Source organism: Nerophis ophidion, linkage group LG08 (assembly GCF_033978795.1).
Source record: "Nerophis ophidion isolate RoL-2023_Sa linkage group LG08, RoL_Noph_v1.0, whole genome shotgun sequence".
NCBI classification, from domain to species: domain Eukaryota; kingdom Metazoa; phylum Chordata; class Actinopteri; order Syngnathiformes; family Syngnathidae; genus Nerophis; species Nerophis ophidion.
In genome coordinates this window covers 8,503,619-8,523,891 of record NC_084618.1, presented here as the reverse complement: position 1 = coordinate 8,523,891, position 20,273 = coordinate 8,503,619, and the positions used below count along the sequence as shown (strand labels likewise).

Here is a 20,273-nt window from a genome sequence, read left to right as displayed (position 1 = left end):
GCTTCAGTCCATTTTAGATGAGCTCGGGCCCAGAGAAGCCGGCAGCGTTTCTGGGTGTTGTTGATAAATGGCTTTGGCTTTGCATAGTAAATAAATAAATAAATGGGTTGTACTTGTATAGCGCTTTTCAGTTTTAACTTGCACTTACAGATGTAGCGACCAACTGTAGTTACTGACAGTGGTTGTATGAAGTGTTCCTGAGCCCATGTGGTGATATCCTTTACACACTGATGTGCCTTTTTGATGCAGTACCGCCTGAGGGATCAAAGGTCTCTAATATCATCGCTTACGTGCAGTGACTTCTCCAGATTGTCTGAACATTTTGATGGTTTTACAGACTGTAGATGGTAGAATCCCTAAATTCCTTGCAATAGCTCGTTGAGAAATGTTGTTTTAAAACTGTTTGACAATTTGCTCCCACATTTGTTGACAAAGTGGTGACTCTCGCCCCATCCTTGTTTGTGAATGAGTGAACATTTCATGGAAGCTGCTTTTATAGCCAATCATGGCACCCACCTGTTCCCAATTAGCCTGCACACCTGTGGGATGTTCCAAATAAGTGTTTATCAGTATTTATTGCCACCTTTCCCAACTTCTTTGTCACGTGTTGCTGGCATTAAATTCTAAAGTTAATGATTATTTGCAACAAAAAAAAAGTTTATGAGTTTGAACATGAAATATGTTGTCTTTGTAGCATATTCAACTGAATATGGCTTGAAAAGGATTTGCAAATCATTGCATTCTGTTTATATTTACATCTAACACCATTTCCCAACTCATATGGAAACGGGGTTTGTATATATATATATATATATATATATATATATATATACATACGCATACTTTACATGCTTTTGGGCCCTGATCCCAATGTGGCCCTTAAGTTCAAGTTTGGACACCCCAGCTTTAAATTGTGATCTGGAAAGCTTTGCTATTGTTTTTATTGTTATTTTATTTCCCTTCTGCAGGTCCTCTGACGTGCACCTGTGTCTCTCTCTGTCTCACACACACACACACACACACACACACACACACACACACACACGAGCTGGGAGAGAAAATGACTCAGCATGGTTTCTAACAGCGAGACAAACTTTTCATTTGGCATGAGCATGTCCACCAGAAGGCACTTTTAAGGACGGCCAGGAACAACAACAACAACAACAACAACAACGACGACGCCCCCTCGACCTTCAAGGGTGTCACGTGACCTCGGCTCTCAGGGGCCACGGACAGACGGCGCGGGGCCACGCCTTATCTGGTCCCGCCGCAGTCCTTCATTTGTTGTTTGCAAAGTCCAAACATGAAAGTGTGAAAGAATCAGGACTGCTTTATGCACCGAGCTGGAACAGGACTGTGGTTTCTCCTGCATGTGACGCCCTTTTCATCTCAGCTTTCAAGCCAAAGCACGGGAGAGGAAGTGGCTCCTTCCTTTCACAATAAGACAAGTGGCACATCTTTGCAATAATAACATGAATAATAACGCGGCGCTTCATTGGTGTGCTTCTCACTTCAAGTGGGACTCTTTTCCTTTCTTTGGATTGTTTGGATTTGACTAACAAGAGAATCTCCACATGGTGGACTTTTTACTGCTGTTGAAAATCTCATCGTCTGTTCCCGTGTCAACATATTTGATTTTGATCTTCCTTGATGATGAACCTTGTACGACACACACTGGATGATCCAAGACTTATTTAAGCAAAATAAAATCTCTTTAAACTGAACACGCTCTCCTTCATTTTCTGACCATTTATTGATACCATTTATTAAAATGATATCATTAATCAAAGGTGTCCCAACTTTCTCCACTGTCAAATTAAAACAATAAAATGTATGGATGTTTTTGTTTAGCTTTTAGACTCCTCACAAGTCTGGTCCCAGGGTCATAGAAATATAAATACAAAAAAAATTCATAATTAGTCAATATTTATTTTAATTTAAAGCTCAAATCTCAATATCAACTTCAGATTTATTGGATGATAAAAAACTATTTTTTAATGGCCATTTTGTCAAAACCCAGATTTTCATGGTGAAAACACAACATATGGAATTTTTTGATCCTGTTTTTGGAGTCTTAATATTTATTATTAATATTTCGACTATTATTTTCTCAATGATATGTTTTTATCAACCTTATTAATGTAATATTTGTATCTTAACCTTTATATATATATATATATATATATATATATATATATATATATATATATATATATATATGCAGTATTTGATGTGACGTCATTGGAGCCTTGAAGAGGTCCATAATTCATAACAACATAAAAAAATATATATTTAGTAAGATTTTATTTAACTTTTCACTGTGATTACTCAAAAATATTAAATAATTAAAGTCAATGGTGTCCTGCATTATTAATCTCTGAGGGCTTTAATTGCTAAATAAAGGAAGTCTCCTGAAAGAATCAATAAAGTACTATCCATCTATCTAAATACTGCATATTTCAGTTTTACTATAAAAAACAAAGTTGTCTTTGACAGAAAAGGCTTAAAACCTTATTTGTTTTACTTGATATCAACCTCAAGTTGATATAGAGATTTACTGTAAGCGTTAAATAATAATAATAATAATTTGACTGGTGGCGACTTGTCCAGGGTGTAATCCGCCTTTCGCCCGATTGTAGCTGAGATAGGCGCCAGCGCCCCCCGCGACCCCGAAAGGGAATAAGCGGTAGAAATGGATGGATGGATGGATAAAAAAAAAAAATTCATAACATCGATTTTGATTCATTATTATTTTTGAGCCTTGCCAGCTTTAAAGACAATAACTGCTTTGTGTCTAATATTAGAGTCAACAATACAACTTTTTGTGTTTAATAGTATTTTTAGATTGTGCCACAGGACGTTACAGATATAATTTTCTGCGGGCTGCAAATGTCACCTGGGAGCACTTTGGACAGAATTGTTGTCACGACGTTACCTCAACTTAAAAGTGGACTCCAGGAAGTCTGTGTGTTGTCCTGAAGTCAAGTCTTAATATTCTTTACATAATTACTTGATAATATTTTTGTTTTATTGACTGCAATGCTTTAATTTGGAGCTAAAGTTGTTTATATTTATTGTACGCTATAATTGGTAAACAGCAGTTAGGTGATGTCACTTCCGCTAAATTACTTCCTGTTGGTTGACTTCCGGTGTTCGTTTTAAAAGCAAGTCATACATGTTGCGGTCTTCTCTGCTCATTTCTGTTGCCATCCTACACAAAGCGCCGAGGAAGCAATGCTGTAAGTTGTCTTTAATAAGTTAACAACTTGTCGGACACGTTAAAAAAGTGTAAATGTGCCGATATGTTGAATATAAGTGTCGAACTGGATACATTGTGTTCAAGTCATTCAGGCAGACGGGAGTCTCCCTCTGCTGGACATTGTTGGGCATTACCGTTACATTTTATATGTCATCGTAGACAAATATGTGGAGAGGCAACAAGTGTGTTGGTTTGTGTCGCTTTCTTCTTTTCACTTTTACACCATCTTCTCTATGAAGAATTGTCAAAAGTAAATAGTCAAGCTTACAACGAACTTCTCTTCGTTGACTCCGGTTTGGCTTGGTGTTGACTTGGCCTTTTTTCTACACGTCTCACGACAACACCAAAGTGTGTGTGTGTGTGTGTGCGTGTGCGCGTGTGTGTGTGCGTGTGTGTGTGTGTGTGTGTGTGTGTGCGTGCGTGCGTGTGTAAATACTCTATGCATATATATATGTATATATATATATTATATATGTATATTTACATCCAATTAAGTGTGCTGTTAGGTGTTGTCAGGTAAGATGATGTCATCACAGTCATTTCGTGTGATGACTTCTAGGAACTTTCTGCAAAGTGTCAACATCAACTGTTCTTTGTTGGACTTGCAACACGACCTCTGACGTCATCGCAGGAAGTCGGACTGAAGGTCAGATGTGGACATTGTCGCACGTGTGTGTGTGTGTGTGTGTGTGTGTGTGTGTGTGTGTGTGTGTGTGTGTGTGTGTGTGATTGTGTGTGTGTGTGTGTGTGTGTGTGTTATAAACAACATTCTGTAGTTTTTGTCATTTTCATTCTATGTATTTTGTGTATTTGATGTTACTGTCTATCTGTGTTGGCCCTGTGATGATGTGGCGACTTGTCCAGGGTGTAAATGCCTTCCGCCCGATTGTAGCTGAGATAGGGAATAAGCGGTAGAAATTGGATGGATGGATGATGTTATTTCATTTGATGTCAGTTTTTGTTATCGCGTTTTGTTGGATGTTATTTGGGACTAAAGCCAAAGGAGGAGGGCCAGCTTTTGAAGCCGCCCTCCCCTCCCTGACCACCAGAGGGCGCCACAGACTGTGGACATTTTATCCAATTGTTCTCTCTTTGATGTGTTTGTGTGTCTTTCAGTATGTCGCACTTTAACACGTGCTGCCAAATGAAAAGTGCATTAAAACTATTATTATTTTGTTTTATCTATGTCACATTTTATTTTTGGATTTAATTTGATTTTATTTTGTTTTGTTTTGTTTTGTCTCATTGTATTGTTTTGACCTGTTTTTGGAGACTGAAAAGTGCCTTGAAAGAACTTAGTCCAAGATTTTATTACAAAATAGTCCAAAACATTGGCTGAGTTGATGAAAGAAGTGAAAGAGCCGGAAGCAAAAGTGCTGCTCTTGTAAGCGCCCCAAGGCATCATGGGTAGCATTGTTACAGTCTCATTGTTCTCCCCGGCTTACTCTGCTGACCGCTGGCTTTCATGGCCGCCGGTCTTTGCCCCGCACTTCCTGTCCCTTCAAGTCTGTACAGTTCTGCGCGGCTCACGCCGCCTTCTTGGCGTGCAGGCCCAGCGCGCCGTGGACCAGGTACGGGATGATGCTGACGGTCGCCATGGGCACGGTGGCGCTCTTGCAGAAGGAGAGCAGGTAGAAGAGGGCGGCGGTGTGCGTGGGCGGCTTGAAGGAGTCGAAGAGGTGCAGGAGCAGCAGGGAGGCCAGCACGCAGCCCGCCTTCGCCGGCGCGCCGCCGCTCCTCTTGGTCTCGGTGTAGAGCGGCGAGTTCAGGCCCAGGCCCAGGCCGAACAGCGTGCCCATGTTGCGCAGGAGGCTGGCGAACGGTGTGCTGTCCAGGTGGACCCACTCGGCCCTCACGCACCACTTCTGGGCCTTCTCCAGCGTCCACAGGAGGTCCACGCCCACGGTCTTCAGCAGCAAGTAGAAGCCCACGGCCGAGGAGGTGAGCAAGAGCGTGGTGTAGAAGTACTTCTTCATGCTGGCGCTGTAGATCCACTGAGTCCTGCTGAAGGCCTCGGCCACGATCATGCCTGGGGTCCGATGAGAGTCCCCGTCAACACCTACGGTCCAAAGTCTTCATAGAGGGGTGCTACTGTCAGGTCTTACCTGTGAGGACACCAGCAACCACCTGGTGCGGGAAGTGGGCGGCGATGAAGACCCTTGACAGACACACACACACTTGGACTCCCCAGAACAAGGTCCAAAGAATGGCCTTCAGGTACCTACCACTGAAGACCAACAAAATCATTTTAGTAGCTGAAGAAATCCTCCTGGATTCCTGAGACCGAGTGCTTGTTGACATGGAAGCCACTTGTCACTCAGTACAAGTGGACCCGGTCAATGATCAACCACGGCTCAGAACAGGTAGGATGTCCAACGTGATAAACTCGGACTCTGTCAACAGATTGTTGTTGACCAGGGATTATTGGACTCACCTGTTGTTGGAGGACTTCCTGTGGCCGTGTTTCCTCTTGCTGGCCGTGATGGCGAGTATGGAGGTCACCAAGGTGTAGTAGACGCCCGCCGCTCCCATGGCGTGGCCAGAGGGGCTGCCTGGGTAGCACAGGAAAGGTCTGTAGACCTATGCCATCTTTCTTCTCGAAGCTCATTTTCCACGTTGCCTACCTGGGCCGGTCTCGCAGGTCATGGGGTACTGTTCGATGTGAGGGCGAGCACCGTTGGCATAATAGGGCGTCTCGTGGACCCACCAGTAAGGCCTCTCACCAAACAGAATCCTGGAGACAGAAACCTGCACTTAGGGATCCCGAATCGCGGGCGATGTCGTCCCGACTTACCATTTGAACACCAAGTTGAGCCAGTCTCCGATGACGGCCACCCAGATGAGCTTGATGCCCACCGAGGGCCGCAGGTGGAACCAGAGCGGGAAAAAGATGAAGAAGGTGTTCCTGAGGTCCGCCGCCCAGGACACCCAGAGGAACAAGCCTTGGGCATCCTGGTAGTTGGTCTGAAGGTAGCGGGTGCTGCTCACCCCAAAGTCCTGCATGGCGTCCATGACGGCATCAAGCATGGTCACGGCCAGGCGTGTGAGTGAGTCTACAGTGTCGGCGACACGGCCGCTTGTTTTTATAGCCCGGGAGCCCACCAGCCAGACGCGTGCTCACGCTGATCTTTGGACCTTGCACATGTGTAATAAAACACTGCGAGTTCGGCAGCTCCGGCACACAAACACGCGCTGCAGATAGCAGTGGAAAAAACACAGCGTCCGAGTCCATCACATCTGGCAGATTTACTGGAGGGATGAGCAAACCACTTTTGTCCAAGGAACCAGGACACACCTTCTGAATTCATGCTCAAGGTCACCTTGCCACCTGCCACTTACATAACTGCGGAGGAAACACCTCGGTGGTGCCGTGGATTACATAAACTGATCAATGATTGAATGATTGCCCCTTGTCTGATAAAACCTTCAAACCCAACCGGAGGCTCGGTCGGAAACTGCTCAGATCATAGTCCATCTGGTTCAGGGGCGGGGGGGTCTTAGGAAAGACCGCATCAGCAGCATCCGTCTAAGAAATCCAAAACTCAAGCGGAGTTCTCCTAACGCTCCACCGGTCAGTCGGATTTCTCTAATGATGGATTTTAGTAGGGGGGGGCCTGGCCGTGGGGGTGTAAAGGTTACGAACCCGTCAGTACCGTACCAAAGGCAAACAAGCCTGCTAGCCTTGAGTAAAGTCCAATGGGGATCACACACAGACAGAGCTTCCAGACCACATCCTCCCCAGGGTCCAGTCTGCTATCATGGATCTCATCCACAGCTGGGGGGTCCAGCTGGCTCAGCACCTTCAGACCAACTACAGAGGACACCAGGCCTTGTTCGGTCTGGCCTCCACGGTGGCCGACTTGCACACCACTTTCTTCTTCTTCTTTCCCATCTGGTTCCACCTGCACAGGGACACGGGGCTCCGGCTGGTCTGGGTGGCCGTCGTCGGGGACTGGATCAACCTGGTCCTCAAATGGTAACTTCGCAAAACAAAGACGAGAGAAATGTTGGGACTTTGAGCTTGCCGGTCCTTCCGTTACAGGGTTCTTTTTGGAGAAAGACCTTACTGGTGGGTTCACGAAACCCGCTTCTATAGGCCCGGGCCGGCCCCTTCACTGCATCAGTTCCCCATCACCTGTGAAACTGGACCAGGTACACGTCATAGTAGCTTTTTCTTGATTGGAACTCTTGCATTGATCCGGTTGAGTGGACTATTAACCTGCTTCATGATTGTATTGTGTTGACTTCGGTTCAGGACTTGCTTCCAAAGTCCATTTTTTTTGGTCCTTTAAAAGTTTTGCAATCAGGTGTGTTTGTTTGAATGACGCTCGCTGGCTTCTTGTTGTCTTTGTCAATGTTGATAACATCCCTCTTCTAAAAACCATGCGGGTGTGAAGGGAGTCCCTCGGGCCACGCTATGGGTGTCACGGGGGTCTGGTACGTGATGGTGACCGCGCTGCTCGCCGTGGCCGCAGAGAAGCCATGTTCGCCGTCGCTGTACAAGTGAGTCATGCCAAGATGGTCGCCGGCAAGCCTTCAAAGTGACCTGTCAGGTGTCGCTCTCCCCCCTCCCCAGAGTCCTGCAGGGGGTTCTGTGGGGCTTAATGGGCCTCCTGGTGCTACTGGTCTGCATGTCCAGGGTCTACATGGCCGCCCACTTCCCGCACCAGGTGGTCGCTGGCGTCATCGCAGGTTAGTCGGACATATTTGCAGGAGTCTGTACCCGACTCAGACCTCATGGTTTGTCAGGTGTGGTCGTGGCTGAAGTGGTGTCCCGGGTGAAGTGGATCTACAGGTCTGGCTTGAGGACGTACACCTTCACCACGCTCTTCTTGGCCTCCTTCGCCATGGGCTTCTACCTCTTGCTGAAGGCTGTGGGCGTGGACCTCCTGTGGACTCTGGAGAAGGCCCAGCGCTGGTGCGCCAAGGCCGAGTGGGTTCACCTGGACTCTACGCCCTTTGCCAGCCTCCTGCGCAACATGGGCAGCCTGCAGGGTCTGGGACTGGGTCTGGGCCTGGGCCCGGGCTCGCCCAGGCCTGGTGCCGACGCCGAGAAGAGGAGCAGCACCTCCAAGGCTGGGTCCATCGTTGCCTCGTTGGCGCTGCTCCGTCTCTTGGACGCTTGGACATTTTCCTCCGAGAACCTGGTGGCGTTCTACGGTTTGTCTTTCGGTAAAAGCGCGGTTGCACTTTTAATCCCGACCACTTTGGTTCCTTGGGCTCTCCGGGGAAGGCGAGAAGAATTTGTGGTTGTTGGGCGGGAACAAAAAGATCTTTAAAGGTTTCTGAAGAGGATGTGGACTTTAAGGGCAACACTGCCGTGCTATTTTCAATCATTCTGGTCCTTTTTCTACAAGCCGACTCTTCGCAGGATTCAGTTTTTGGCGTTCTTCACAATTTTGGCCCAGTTTTTGGTGTGAGGTCTTGGTTATCGGCTGAACAAACTTCCGTTTACCCGTGCATCATTTTGTGGAATGTCCACACAACGTAAAAAACCAACCTTCTAAAGCAAGTATGCTGCAAAATAATCCACCGTAGGGCCAAATAGAGTTGTGAGTGTCAGCAGTTTGATAAAGAAAGTGAGAAACACAATTGAACTTGTAGCAAAGCTCTTTGTCATCAGTGTGTTCAATAAAGCCAGAAGTCATGTGAAAAAGTCATGTCTTCATCATGACCATCACTAATAAAACCAGCACTAGTCTCTAGAAAATGGCTTCAAAGTTTTGTGTGTCTGGAAGCCATTAATTAGATGAAGAGTTTCCATACGAGACGGTCTTGCTTTGGTCTTCTGAAACAAGCTAGCGACAAAAGCTGAGGTGTGACTGAATAAAAATGCCGGAAGTTTGAAAATCCCATGTTTTGATTTGACCTCAAAGTGACATTTTTCAAAGCACAGAAAATGAAACCAGCTAGCTTCAGTTTGCGTTAGCGTGTCCAAAGTGCGGCCCCGGGGCCCGCGGACCCACTTTTGTCGGCCCCCGTGCAGCTTGTTGGCGGGAAAACAAACAAACTGTGAAAATGTCAGCAAACACAGCGAAAAATCAGAATGAAATTAGAAAATGCTAAGAAAAATAATATTAATATATTTAGTCAACTTTGACTCCAAGTTTTGTCTTTAAATGTATTTTATATATTTTTTTTTAGCATTTAAAAACAACAACAACAACAACAACAATCATATCAAACTGGTACGCATAGTTTGACTTTGGGGATGTAAAATATTACAAGCTTTCAAAAAAAGAAATCAAATATTAAAAAAGTATTAATAGTTCAGTTAAATAATAAACAAATATTAAATTGTGAAATATTCATTTTATAAATGACTACAACAATAATAAACACTTAATTGTTTAAATGAACATTAATATTTGTGTACAGGCAACATTCTTGACCCACTGGGTTATGCAGTTACACAATCATATTATTTATTATTATTATTATTACATAAGAAAAAACAACAGTAAAAATGCGATAAAAAAGAACAAAAAATCGGTATAAAATTAGAAAAAGCTGATATTTTCAAAAATAGAAATCATAATATACTTAGTCACCAATAACACAAAGTTGTGCCTTTAAATGTATTTAATATATAATTTGATCATTAAAAAACAACTATAAAACATATCCCGCATACTTTGACTTTGGTGATGTAAAATATTACAAGCTTTCAAAATAAAAATAAAATAGAAAAAAAAGATAAATACTTTAGTTAAATAATAAACAAATAAAAATAATACTAAATTGTGAATTAATTCATTTTAAAATTTACAATAACAATAATTAAACACTTAAATATATAAATGTACATTCATATTTTTGTACAGGCAACATTGGTGACACACTAAGTTATGCAGTTACACCATATTATTATTATTATTTATTTTTATTTTTTAATATTATTTTTATTTTATTTTATTATTATTATATTTTTACATGGGAAAAATCAACAATAAAAATATAAAGAAAAAGAGCAAACGATATTTTCAAACATAAAAATAACAATATACTCAGTCAACTATAACACTAATGTATTTAATACATATTTTTAGCATTTTTTCATCAATATAAAAAATTCAAAATTCCCGTGACATACTTTGACTTTGGTCATCTAAAATATTAGAAGCTTTCAAAATAAAACTAAAATATCAAAAAAGTATAAACAGCTTAGTTAAATACACACAAAATAAAAACAATACAAACTTGTGAATAAATTCATGTCAAAAATGACAACAACAATAATAAACACTTAAATGTGTAAATGAACATTAATATTTGTGTACAGGCAACATTGTTAACCTACTAGGTTATGCAGTTACACAATCATATTATTATTATTGTTAAGATTATTATTATTATATTCTTACAGAGGAGAAACCGGAGTAAAAATGTAAGGAAAAAGAGCAAAAATCAGATTGTAATGAGAAAAAAATAATATTTTCAATATAATAGTTAATAATAATAATATACTTAGGTGATCGAAAATAGTACAAGATCTTGTAGTAAAAATAAAATAAATGTATGAAAACTTTCATTTTACTTAATTACTAAATAAAAAGAATATCAACTTGTGAATTAATCAATATAAAAAAATGACAACAACAATGATTAATACTTGAATGTGTAACTAAACAATATTTTCTTTCATACAGGCAAAATTTTGGACACCCGAGGTTATGCAGTTACACAATCATATTGTTATTATTATTATTATTATTATATTTCTACATGGTTAAAACAAAAGTATAAATGTAAGAAAAATAGAGGGAGAAAAAATCGGAATAAAATGAGAAAAAAGGTGTTAAAAGTAATAATTAATAATAATATACTTTGTCACCTATGCAACAAAGTTTTGTCTTTAAATATATTAAATATCTGTCTTTTGCATTTTTTGAAATAAAAAAAAGAAAAACGACCCCGGCATGCAAATACAAATAAAATCAAATAAAAATATGAACAAAGTTGTTTAATTACAAAATAATAATTATACCAACTTAAGAATGAATGTTTTTAAAAAATACATCTATTTTTAATGTCTATTTTTCACAATTACTAATTATATCTTGAATAAAAAATATTGTAAGGAATGTTTGTGCTGCTCATGTGAATTAGAATAAACATTAGCATAAAAATGAGCATATATGTTAGAATAAACAATAGCATAAACATTAGAGACAACTTCAATTATAGCTGTTAGCTCAACTGCTATCATTAGCTAACAACACACTATAGTTGACATCATTTTGTGCACATGCTACATTTTTCAACTCATTTTGCCACTGTTCACCATCAAGTCATATAATGTGGCACACGCTAACTGATAACCTGTTAGTGTTAGCATTTTAGCATGTAAAACTATTTTCAGTACATTTTAGAACCATTTACCCCAGAGTTCTACACGAGTGTGCCGAGAAGTTTGCAGTTGCAGACTTCCGAGTCGTACAACTTGGCCCGTGACACATGACAACTGTTAGCATGCTAATGTTTGCGTTTTAGCATGCTAACATGAGCATTAGCGAAATAATGTTGGTCCATTGTACAACTATTTATCCCAGAGTTATATGCTAACTCATGTTAACTGTTAGCATGCTAATGTTTGCGTTTTAGCATGCTAACATGAGCATTAGCTATACATTGTTGGTCCATTGTACAACTATTTATCTCAGAATTATATGCTAACTCATGTTAACTGTTAGCATGCTAACATGACATGCTACTACTATTATTTACGCTGCCTAAAACTAAATGAAAAGTTAGTTAGCATGCTAACATGAACATTAGCTATACATTGTTGGTCTGTTTTTATATCTATTTATCCCAGAGTTATATGCTAACTCATGTTAACTGTTAGCATGCTAACATGACATGCTACTACTACTAAAACTGAATGAAAAGTTAGCACACTGTAGGCGGGCAGCTCCTTCAAGGCCAGCTTGGAGTCAGCAATGTAGCTAAATGCTAATCTCCACTCATGATTGGAGCAAGTGAGAGCAATCTTTTCATTCACGTAATTGTTGTTTGGAGCAAGCCGACAAAAAAACACACACTTTTTACTGTCAGTGGTCTATTTTTGCACGACAAGCAATTAGCTTCTCTTTTTTTTTTTTTAGCTTACTGGAAAAGACAGTTTGAATAAAAACAAACTTTGTAATCATTAGCTTGCGTAGAAGTGCTGGCCGTGTGTCAAACATTAACACACCCAGCACACCTTTTCTCCATATAGCTTAATGCTAACATGACATGGTGGAGCCCATTGACAGGCTAACAGTAATTAGCATTGCAATTGTTTTAAACATTTAGAAAAGTTGAAAAAAATTGGTTTTAATTCAGGCTGTCAAAAGATTAAAAGATTTTATTGTGATCAAAAGCATTTTGTCCATAAAGTAAACTTGTATGCCGTTAGCTTAATGCTAACTTGACATGGAGGAGCCCGTTGACAGGCTAACAGAAATTAGCACTGAGAATGTTTTAAACGTTTATAAAAGTAAAAAAAAAAAAAAAAGATTTTAATTCAAGCTGTCAAACTATTATACTATTTAATTCGCAATTAGTCACATTTAGTCCGTATAGTTAATGCTCATGCCGCTAGCTTAATGCTAACATAAATAGATGAGCCCTTGAACAGGCTAACAGAAATTAGCATTGTGATATTTTTAAATGTGTGTATTCATCTAGGAAATGTGATTACAATTAAAGCTGTCATTTGAATACAATATTTGATCGTGATGAATCACATTTTGTACATATAGTTAACACTCATGCCGCTAGCTTAATGCTAACATCAAATGGATGAGCACATTGTCAGGCTAACAGAAATTAGCATTGTGATTGTTTTAAACTCGTATAAACGTTTGAAAAAATGTATTTTAATTACGGCTGTCGATCAATTAAAATATTTTATCGTGCTTAATCGCTTTTTGTCCAAAATGTAACTTTTATGCTGCTAACTTAATGCAAACATTAAAAATGGATTCACAGGGCTTACAGAAATTAGCATTGTGATTGTTTCAAACTTGAATAAACATTTTAAGAAATGTGATTTTAATTAAACCTGACAATTGAATACGATATTTGATCGTGATGAATCACATTTTGTCCGTATAGTTAACACTCATTCCGCTAGCTTAATGCTAACATCAAATGAATGATCTCATTGTCAGGCTAACAAAAATTAGCCTGTGATATTTTAAACGTGTATACACATTTAGGAAAATGTGATTATAATTAAAACTGTCACTTGAATACAACATTTCATTGTGATGAGTCACATTTTGTCTGTTTAGTTCACACTCATGCTGCTAGCTTAATGCTAACATCAAAGGGATGAGCCCATTGATGGTTTAGCTCACATTTTCTCTTACTTGATGCTTTCTGGCAAGTGTGCTAACTGTTAGCATTGTGGTTGGTCTTTGACAGCACTACCTTTTATCTTTTCATTTCAAAACAAACCTGCATTAAGGAGTAAACATGATAAACAAAGGTGCGTTAAGGAGTAAACGTGATAAACAAAGGTGCGTTAAGAAGTAAACGTGTTAACAAAGGTGCTTTAAGAAGTAAACGTGATAAACAAAGGTGCGTTAAGAAGTAAATGTGATAAACAAAGGTGCGTTAAGTAGTAAACGTGATAAACAAAGGTGCGTTAAGTAGTAAACGTGATAAACAAAGGTGCGTTAAGTAGTAAGCGTGATAAACAAAGGTGTGTTAAGTAGTAAACGTGATAAACAAAGGTGCGTTAAGTAGTAAGCGTGATAAACAAAGGTGCGTTAAGTAGTAAACGTGATAAACAAAGGTGCGTTAAGTAGTAAGCGTGATAAACAAAGGTGCGTTAAGTAGTAAGCGTGCTAAACAAAGGTGCGTTAAGTAGTAAACGTGATAAACAAAGGTGCGTTAAGAAGTAAACATGATAAACAAAGGTGCGTTAAGGAGTAAACATGATAAACAAAGGTGCGTTAAGGAGTAAACATGATAAACAAAGGTGCGTTAAGGAGTAAACATGATAAACAAAGGTGCGTTAAGGAGTAAATATGATAAACAAAGGTGCGTTAAGGAGTAAAGATGATAAACAAAGGTGCGTTAAGGAGTAAACATGATAAACAAAGGTGCGTTAAGGAGTCAACATGATAAACAAAGGTGCGTTAAGGAGTAAACATGATAAACAAAGGTGCGTTAAGGAGTAAACATGATAAACAAAGGTGCGTTAAGGAGTAAAACATGATAAACAAAGGTGCGTTAAGGAGTAAACATGATAAACTAAGGTGCGTTAAGGAGTAGAGATGGTAAACAAAGGTGCGTTGAGGAGTAAAGATGATAAACAAAGGTGCGTTGAGGAGTAAAGATGATAAACAAAGGTGCGTTGAGGAGTAAACATGATAAACAAAGGTGCGTTAAGGAGTAAACATGATAAACAAAGGTGCGTTAAGGAGTAAACATGATAAACAAAGGTGCGTTAAGGAGTAAACATGATAAACAAAGGTGCGTTAAGGAGTAAACATGATAAACAAAGGTGCGTTAAGGAGTAAAGATGATAAACAAAGGTGCGTTAAGGAGTAAACATGATAAACAAAGGTGCGATAAGGAGTAAACATGATAAACAAAGGTGCGTTAAGGAGTAAAGATGATAAACAAAGGTGCGTTAAGGAGTAAAGATGATAAACAAAGGTGCGTTAAGGAGTAAAAATGATAAACAAAGGTGCGTTAAGGAGTAAAGATGATAAACAAAGGTGCGTTAAGGAGTAAAGATGATAAACAAAGGTGCGTTAAGGAGTAAAGATGATAAACAAAGGTGCGTTAAGGAGTAAACATGATAAACAAAGGTGCGTTAAGGAGTAAACGTGATAAACAAAGGTGCGTTAAGAAGTAAACGTGATAAACAAAGGTGCTTTAAGAAGTAAACGTGATAAACAAAGGTGCGTTAAGAAGTAAATGTGATAAACAAAGGTGCGTTAAGTAGTAAACGTGATAAACAAAGGTGCGTTAAGTAGTAAACGTGATAAACAAAGGTGCGTTAAGTAGTAAGCGTGATAAACAAAGGTGTGTTAAGTAGTAAACGTGATAAACAAAGGTGCGTTAAGTAGTAAGCGTGATAAACAAAGGTGCGTTAAGTAGTAAGCGTGATAAACAAAGGTGCGTTAAGTAGTAAACGTGATAAACAAAGGTGCGTTAAGTAGTAAGCGTGATAAACAAAGGTGCGTTAAGTAGTAAGCGTGCTAAACAAAGGTGCGTTAAGTAGTAAACGTGATAAACAAAGGTGCGTTAAGAAGTAAACATGATAAACAAAGGTGCGTTAAGGAGTAAACATGATAAACAAAGGTGCGTTAAGGAGTAAACATGATAAACAAAGGTGCGTTAAGGAGTAAACATGATAAACAAAGGTGCGTTAAGGAGTAAAGATGATAAACAAAGGTGCGTTAAGGAGTAAAGATGATAAACAAAGGTGCGTTAAGGAGTAAACATGATAAACAAAGGTGCGTTAAGGAGTCAACATGATAAACAAAGGTGCGTTAAGGAGTAAACATGATAAACAAAGGTGCGTTAAGGAGTAAACATGATAAACAAAGGTGCGTTAAGGAGTAAAACATGATAAACAAAGGTGCGTTAAGGAGTAAACATGATAAACTAAGGTGCGTTAAGGAGTAGAGATGGTAAACAAAGGTGCGTTGAGGAGTAAAGATGATAAACAAAGGTGCGTTGAGGAGTAAAGATGATAAACAAAGGTGCGTTGAGGAGTAAACATGATAAACAAAGGTGCGTTAAGGAGTAAACATGATAAACAAAGGTGCGTTAAGGAGTAAACATGATAAACAAAGGTGCGTTAAGGAGTAAACATGATAAACAAAGGTGCGTTAAGGAGTAAACATGATAAACAAAGGTGCGTTAAGGAGTAAAGATGATAAACAAAGGTGCGTTAAGGAGTAAACATGATAAACAAAGGTGCGATAAGGAGTAAACATGATAAACAAAGGTGCGTTAAGGAGTAAAGATGATAAACAAAGGTGCGTTAAGGAGTAAAGATGATAAACAAAGGTGCGTTAAGGAGTAAAAATGATAAACAAAGGTGCGTTAAGGAGTAAAGATGATAAACAAAGGTGCGTTAAGGAGTAAACATGATAAACAAAGGTGCGTTAAGGAGTAAAGATGATAAACAAAGGTGCGTTAAGGAGTAAAGATGATAAACAAAGGTGCGTTAAGGAGTAAAAATGATAAACAAAGGTGCGTTAAGGAGTAAAGATGATAAACAAAGGTGCGTTAAGGAGTAAAGATGATAAACAAAGGTGCGTTAAGGAGTAAAGATGATAAACAAAGGTGCGTTAAGGAGTAAACATGATAAACAAAGGTGCGTTAAGGAGTAAACATGATAAACAAAGGTGCGTTAAGGAGTAAACATGATAAACAAAGGTGCGTTAAGGAGTAAAGATGATAAACAAAAGTGCGTTAAGGAGTAAAGATGATAAACAAAGGTGCGTTAAGGAGTAAACATGATAAACAAAGGTGCGATAAGGAGTAAACATGATAAACAAAGGTGCGTTAAGGAGTAAAGATGATAAACAAAGGTGCGTTAAGGAGTAAAGATGATAAACAAAGGTGCGTTAAGGAGTAAAGATGATAAACAAAGGTGCGTTAAGGAGTAGAGATGGTAAACAAAGGTGCGTTGAGGAGTAAAGATGATAAACAAAGGTGCGTTGAGGAGTAAAGATGATAAACAAAGGTGCGTTGGGGAGTAAACATGATAAACAAAGGTGCGTTAAGGAGTAAACATGATAAACAAAGGTGCGTTAAGGAGTAAAGATGATAAACAAAGGTGCGTTAAGGAGTAAAGATGATAAACAAAGGTGCGTTAAGGAGTAAAGATGATAAACAAAGGTGCGTTAAGGAGTAAACATGATAAACAAAGGTGCGATAAGGAGTAAACATGATAAACAAAGGTGCGTTAAGGAGTAAAGATGATAAACAAAGGTGCGTTAAGGAGTAAAGATGATAAACAAAGGTGTGTTAAGGAGTAAAGATGATAAACAAAGGTGCGTTGAGTAAAGATGATAAACAAATGTGCGTTAAGGAGTAAATATGATAAACAAAGGTGCGTTAAGGAGTAAAGATGATAAACAAAGGTGCGTTAAGGAGTAAAGATGATAAACAAAGGTGCGTTAAGGAGTAAACATGATAAACAAAGGTGCGTTAAGGAGTAAACATGATAAACAAAGGTGCGTTAAGTAGTAAACATGATAGAAGGGATGACTGTGACTTGTTGGATAAAGTGTGAGGTCACGACAGGTGTGTGACGTGTAAAGCTTGTTGACATGTGTGATAGTCTCCTGGTGCATGTGTGATAGTCTCCTGGTGCATGTGTGATAGTCTCCTGGTGCATGTGTGATAGTCTCCTGGTGCACGTGTGATAGTCTCCTGGTGCACGTGTGATAGTCTCCTGGTGCACGTGTGATAGTCTCCTGGTGCACGTGTGATAGTCTCCTGGTGCACGTGTGATAGTCTCCTGGTGCACGTGTGATAGTCTCCTGGTGCACGTGTGATAGTCTCCTGGTGCACGTGTGATAGTCTCCTGGTGCACGTGTGATAGTCTCCTGGTGCACGTGTGATAGTCTCCTGGTGCACGTGTGATAGTCTCCTGGTGCACGTGTGATAGTCTCCTGGTGCACGTGTGATAGTCTCCTGGTGCACGTGTGATAGTCTCCTGGTGCACGTGTGATAGTCTCCTGGTGCACGTGTGATAGTCTCCTGGTGCATGTGTGATAGTCTCCTGGTGCACGTGTGATAGTCTCCTGGTGCACGTGTGATAGTCTCCTGGTGCATGTGTGATAGTCTCCTGGTGCACGTGTGATAGTCTCCTGGTGCACGTGTGATAGTCTCCTGGTGCATGTGTGATAGTCTCCTGGTGCATGTGTGATAGTCTCCTGGTGCATGTGTGATAGTCTCCTGGTGCACGTGTGATAGTCTCCTGGTGCATGTGTGATAGTCTCCTGGTCTTATCTGCCAGGACCGTCGTCACGGCAACAATCTTCCTCCGTGCGTGTGCACACGTCACCACTGAGGCCACGACCTAAACCCGGGACTGGGGTTGCGCAATAGCTGATTGGCGTTCACACGCCTCCTCTTCCTGACGCACAAACTCTTCTTCTTTACCTTTCTTTACCAAACTAAGTCCAATAAACATAACTAAGTCCAAAAAACATACACCAAGACATTGTTTACATACATATATATATATATATATATATATATATATATATATATATATATATATATATATATATACATATATCTGATCAAATCAGCTAAAATCCTTTTCAAGACATAAATAAACATTTGTATAAGATAGTGGGTGACTATCACTCTTAAGACCAAAGGAAGCAAATACACCGTGTAGGACTACTCATTATAGACGATACATGATGACAACACTTATAGACGATACATGATGACAACACTTATAGACGATACATGATGACAACACTTATAGATGATACATGATGACAACACTTATAGATGATACATGATGACAACACTTATAGACGATACATGATGACAACACTTATAGATGATACATGATGACAACACTTATAGATGATACATGATGACAACACTTATAGACGATACATGATGACAACACTTATAGACGATACATGATGACAACACTTATAGACGATACATGATGACAACACTTATAGATGATACATGATGACAACACTTATAGATGATACATGATGACAACACTTATAGACGATACATGATGACAACACTTATAGACGATACATGATGACAACACTTATAGATGATACATGATGACAACACTTATAGAAGATACATGATGACAACACTTATAGACGATACATGATGACAACACTTATAGACGATACATGATGACAACACTTATAGACGATACATGATGACAACACTTATAGACGATACATGATGACAACACTTATAGATGATACATGATGACAACACTTATAGACGATACATGATGACAACACTTATAGATGATACATGATGACAACACTTATAGACGATACATGATGACAACACTTATAGACGATACATGATGACAACACTTATAGACGATACATGATGACAACACTTATAGATGATACATGATGACAACACTTATAGATGATACATGATGACAACACTTATAGACGATACATGATGACAACACTTATAGATGATACATGATGACAACACTTATAGATGATACATGATGACAACACTTATAGACGATACATGATGACAACACTTATAGACGATACATGATGACAACACTTATAGACGATACATGATGACAACACTTATAGACGATACATGATGACAACACTTATAGACGATACATGATGACAACACTTATAGACGATACATGATGACAACACTTATAGACGATACATGATGACAACACTTATAGACGATACATGATGACAACACTTATAGACGATACATGATGACAACACTTATAGACGATACATGATGACAACACTTATAGACGATACATGATGACAACACTTATAGACGATACATGATGACAACACTTATAGACGATACATGATGACAACACTTATAGACGATACATGATGACAACACTTATAGACGATACATGATGACAACACTTATAGATGATACATGATGACAACACTTATAGACGATACATGATGACAAAACTTATAGACGATACATGATGACAACACTTATAGACGATACATGATGACAACACTTATAGATGATACATGATGACAACACTTATAGATGACACATGATGACAACACTTATAGATGATACATGATGACAACACTTATAGACGATACATGATGACAACACTTATAGATGATACATGATGACAACACTTATAGATGATACATGATGACAAAACTTATAGACGATACATGATGACAACACTTATAGATGATACATGATGACAACACTTATAGATGACACATGATGACAACACTTATAGATGATACATGATGACAACACTTATAGATGATACATGATGACAACACTTATAGACGATACATGATGA

The 20,273-nt window shown here is 39.3% G+C and overlaps 3 protein-coding genes across 3 annotated transcripts in view; 2 read left to right on the top strand and 1 right to left on the bottom strand.

Moving 5' to 3' along the window:
* LOC133557271 (ankyrin-3-like) overlaps positions 1–1,724 on the top strand; it is a 156,443-nt gene extending 154,719 nt beyond the window's left edge. Inside the window, 1 exon segment of the mRNA XM_061907617.1 lies at positions 969–1,724. The gene's annotated coding sequence lies outside the window, so the exon portion shown is untranslated.
* A 1,385-nt stretch (positions 1,725–3,109) lies between these two features.
* On the top strand, positions 3,110–8,969 carry g6pc1a.1 (glucose-6-phosphatase catalytic subunit 1a, tandem duplicate 1). Its single transcript, XM_061907612.1, has 6 exons — positions 3,110–3,239; positions 3,819–7,235; positions 7,302–7,411; positions 7,657–7,762; positions 7,836–7,951; positions 8,009–8,969. The coding sequence occupies exons 2-6, from the start codon at positions 7,018–7,020 to the stop codon at positions 8,536–8,538; spliced, it is 1,080 nt and encodes a 359-aa protein (XP_061763596.1). The 5' UTR covers positions 3,110–3,239; positions 3,819–7,017; the 3' UTR covers positions 8,539–8,969.
* g6pc1a.2 (glucose-6-phosphatase catalytic subunit 1a, tandem duplicate 2) lies at positions 4,551–6,355 on the bottom strand. Its single transcript, XM_061907611.1, has 5 exons — positions 6,054–6,355; positions 5,884–5,993; positions 5,694–5,811; positions 5,365–5,486; positions 4,551–5,288 (listed from the first exon to the last, which is right to left on the bottom strand). The coding sequence occupies exons 1-5, from the start codon at positions 6,284–6,286 to the stop codon at positions 4,786–4,788; spliced, it is 1,086 nt and encodes a 361-aa protein (XP_061763595.1). The 5' UTR covers positions 6,287–6,355; the 3' UTR covers positions 4,551–4,785.
* Positions 8,970–20,273: the final 11,304 nt, after the last annotated feature.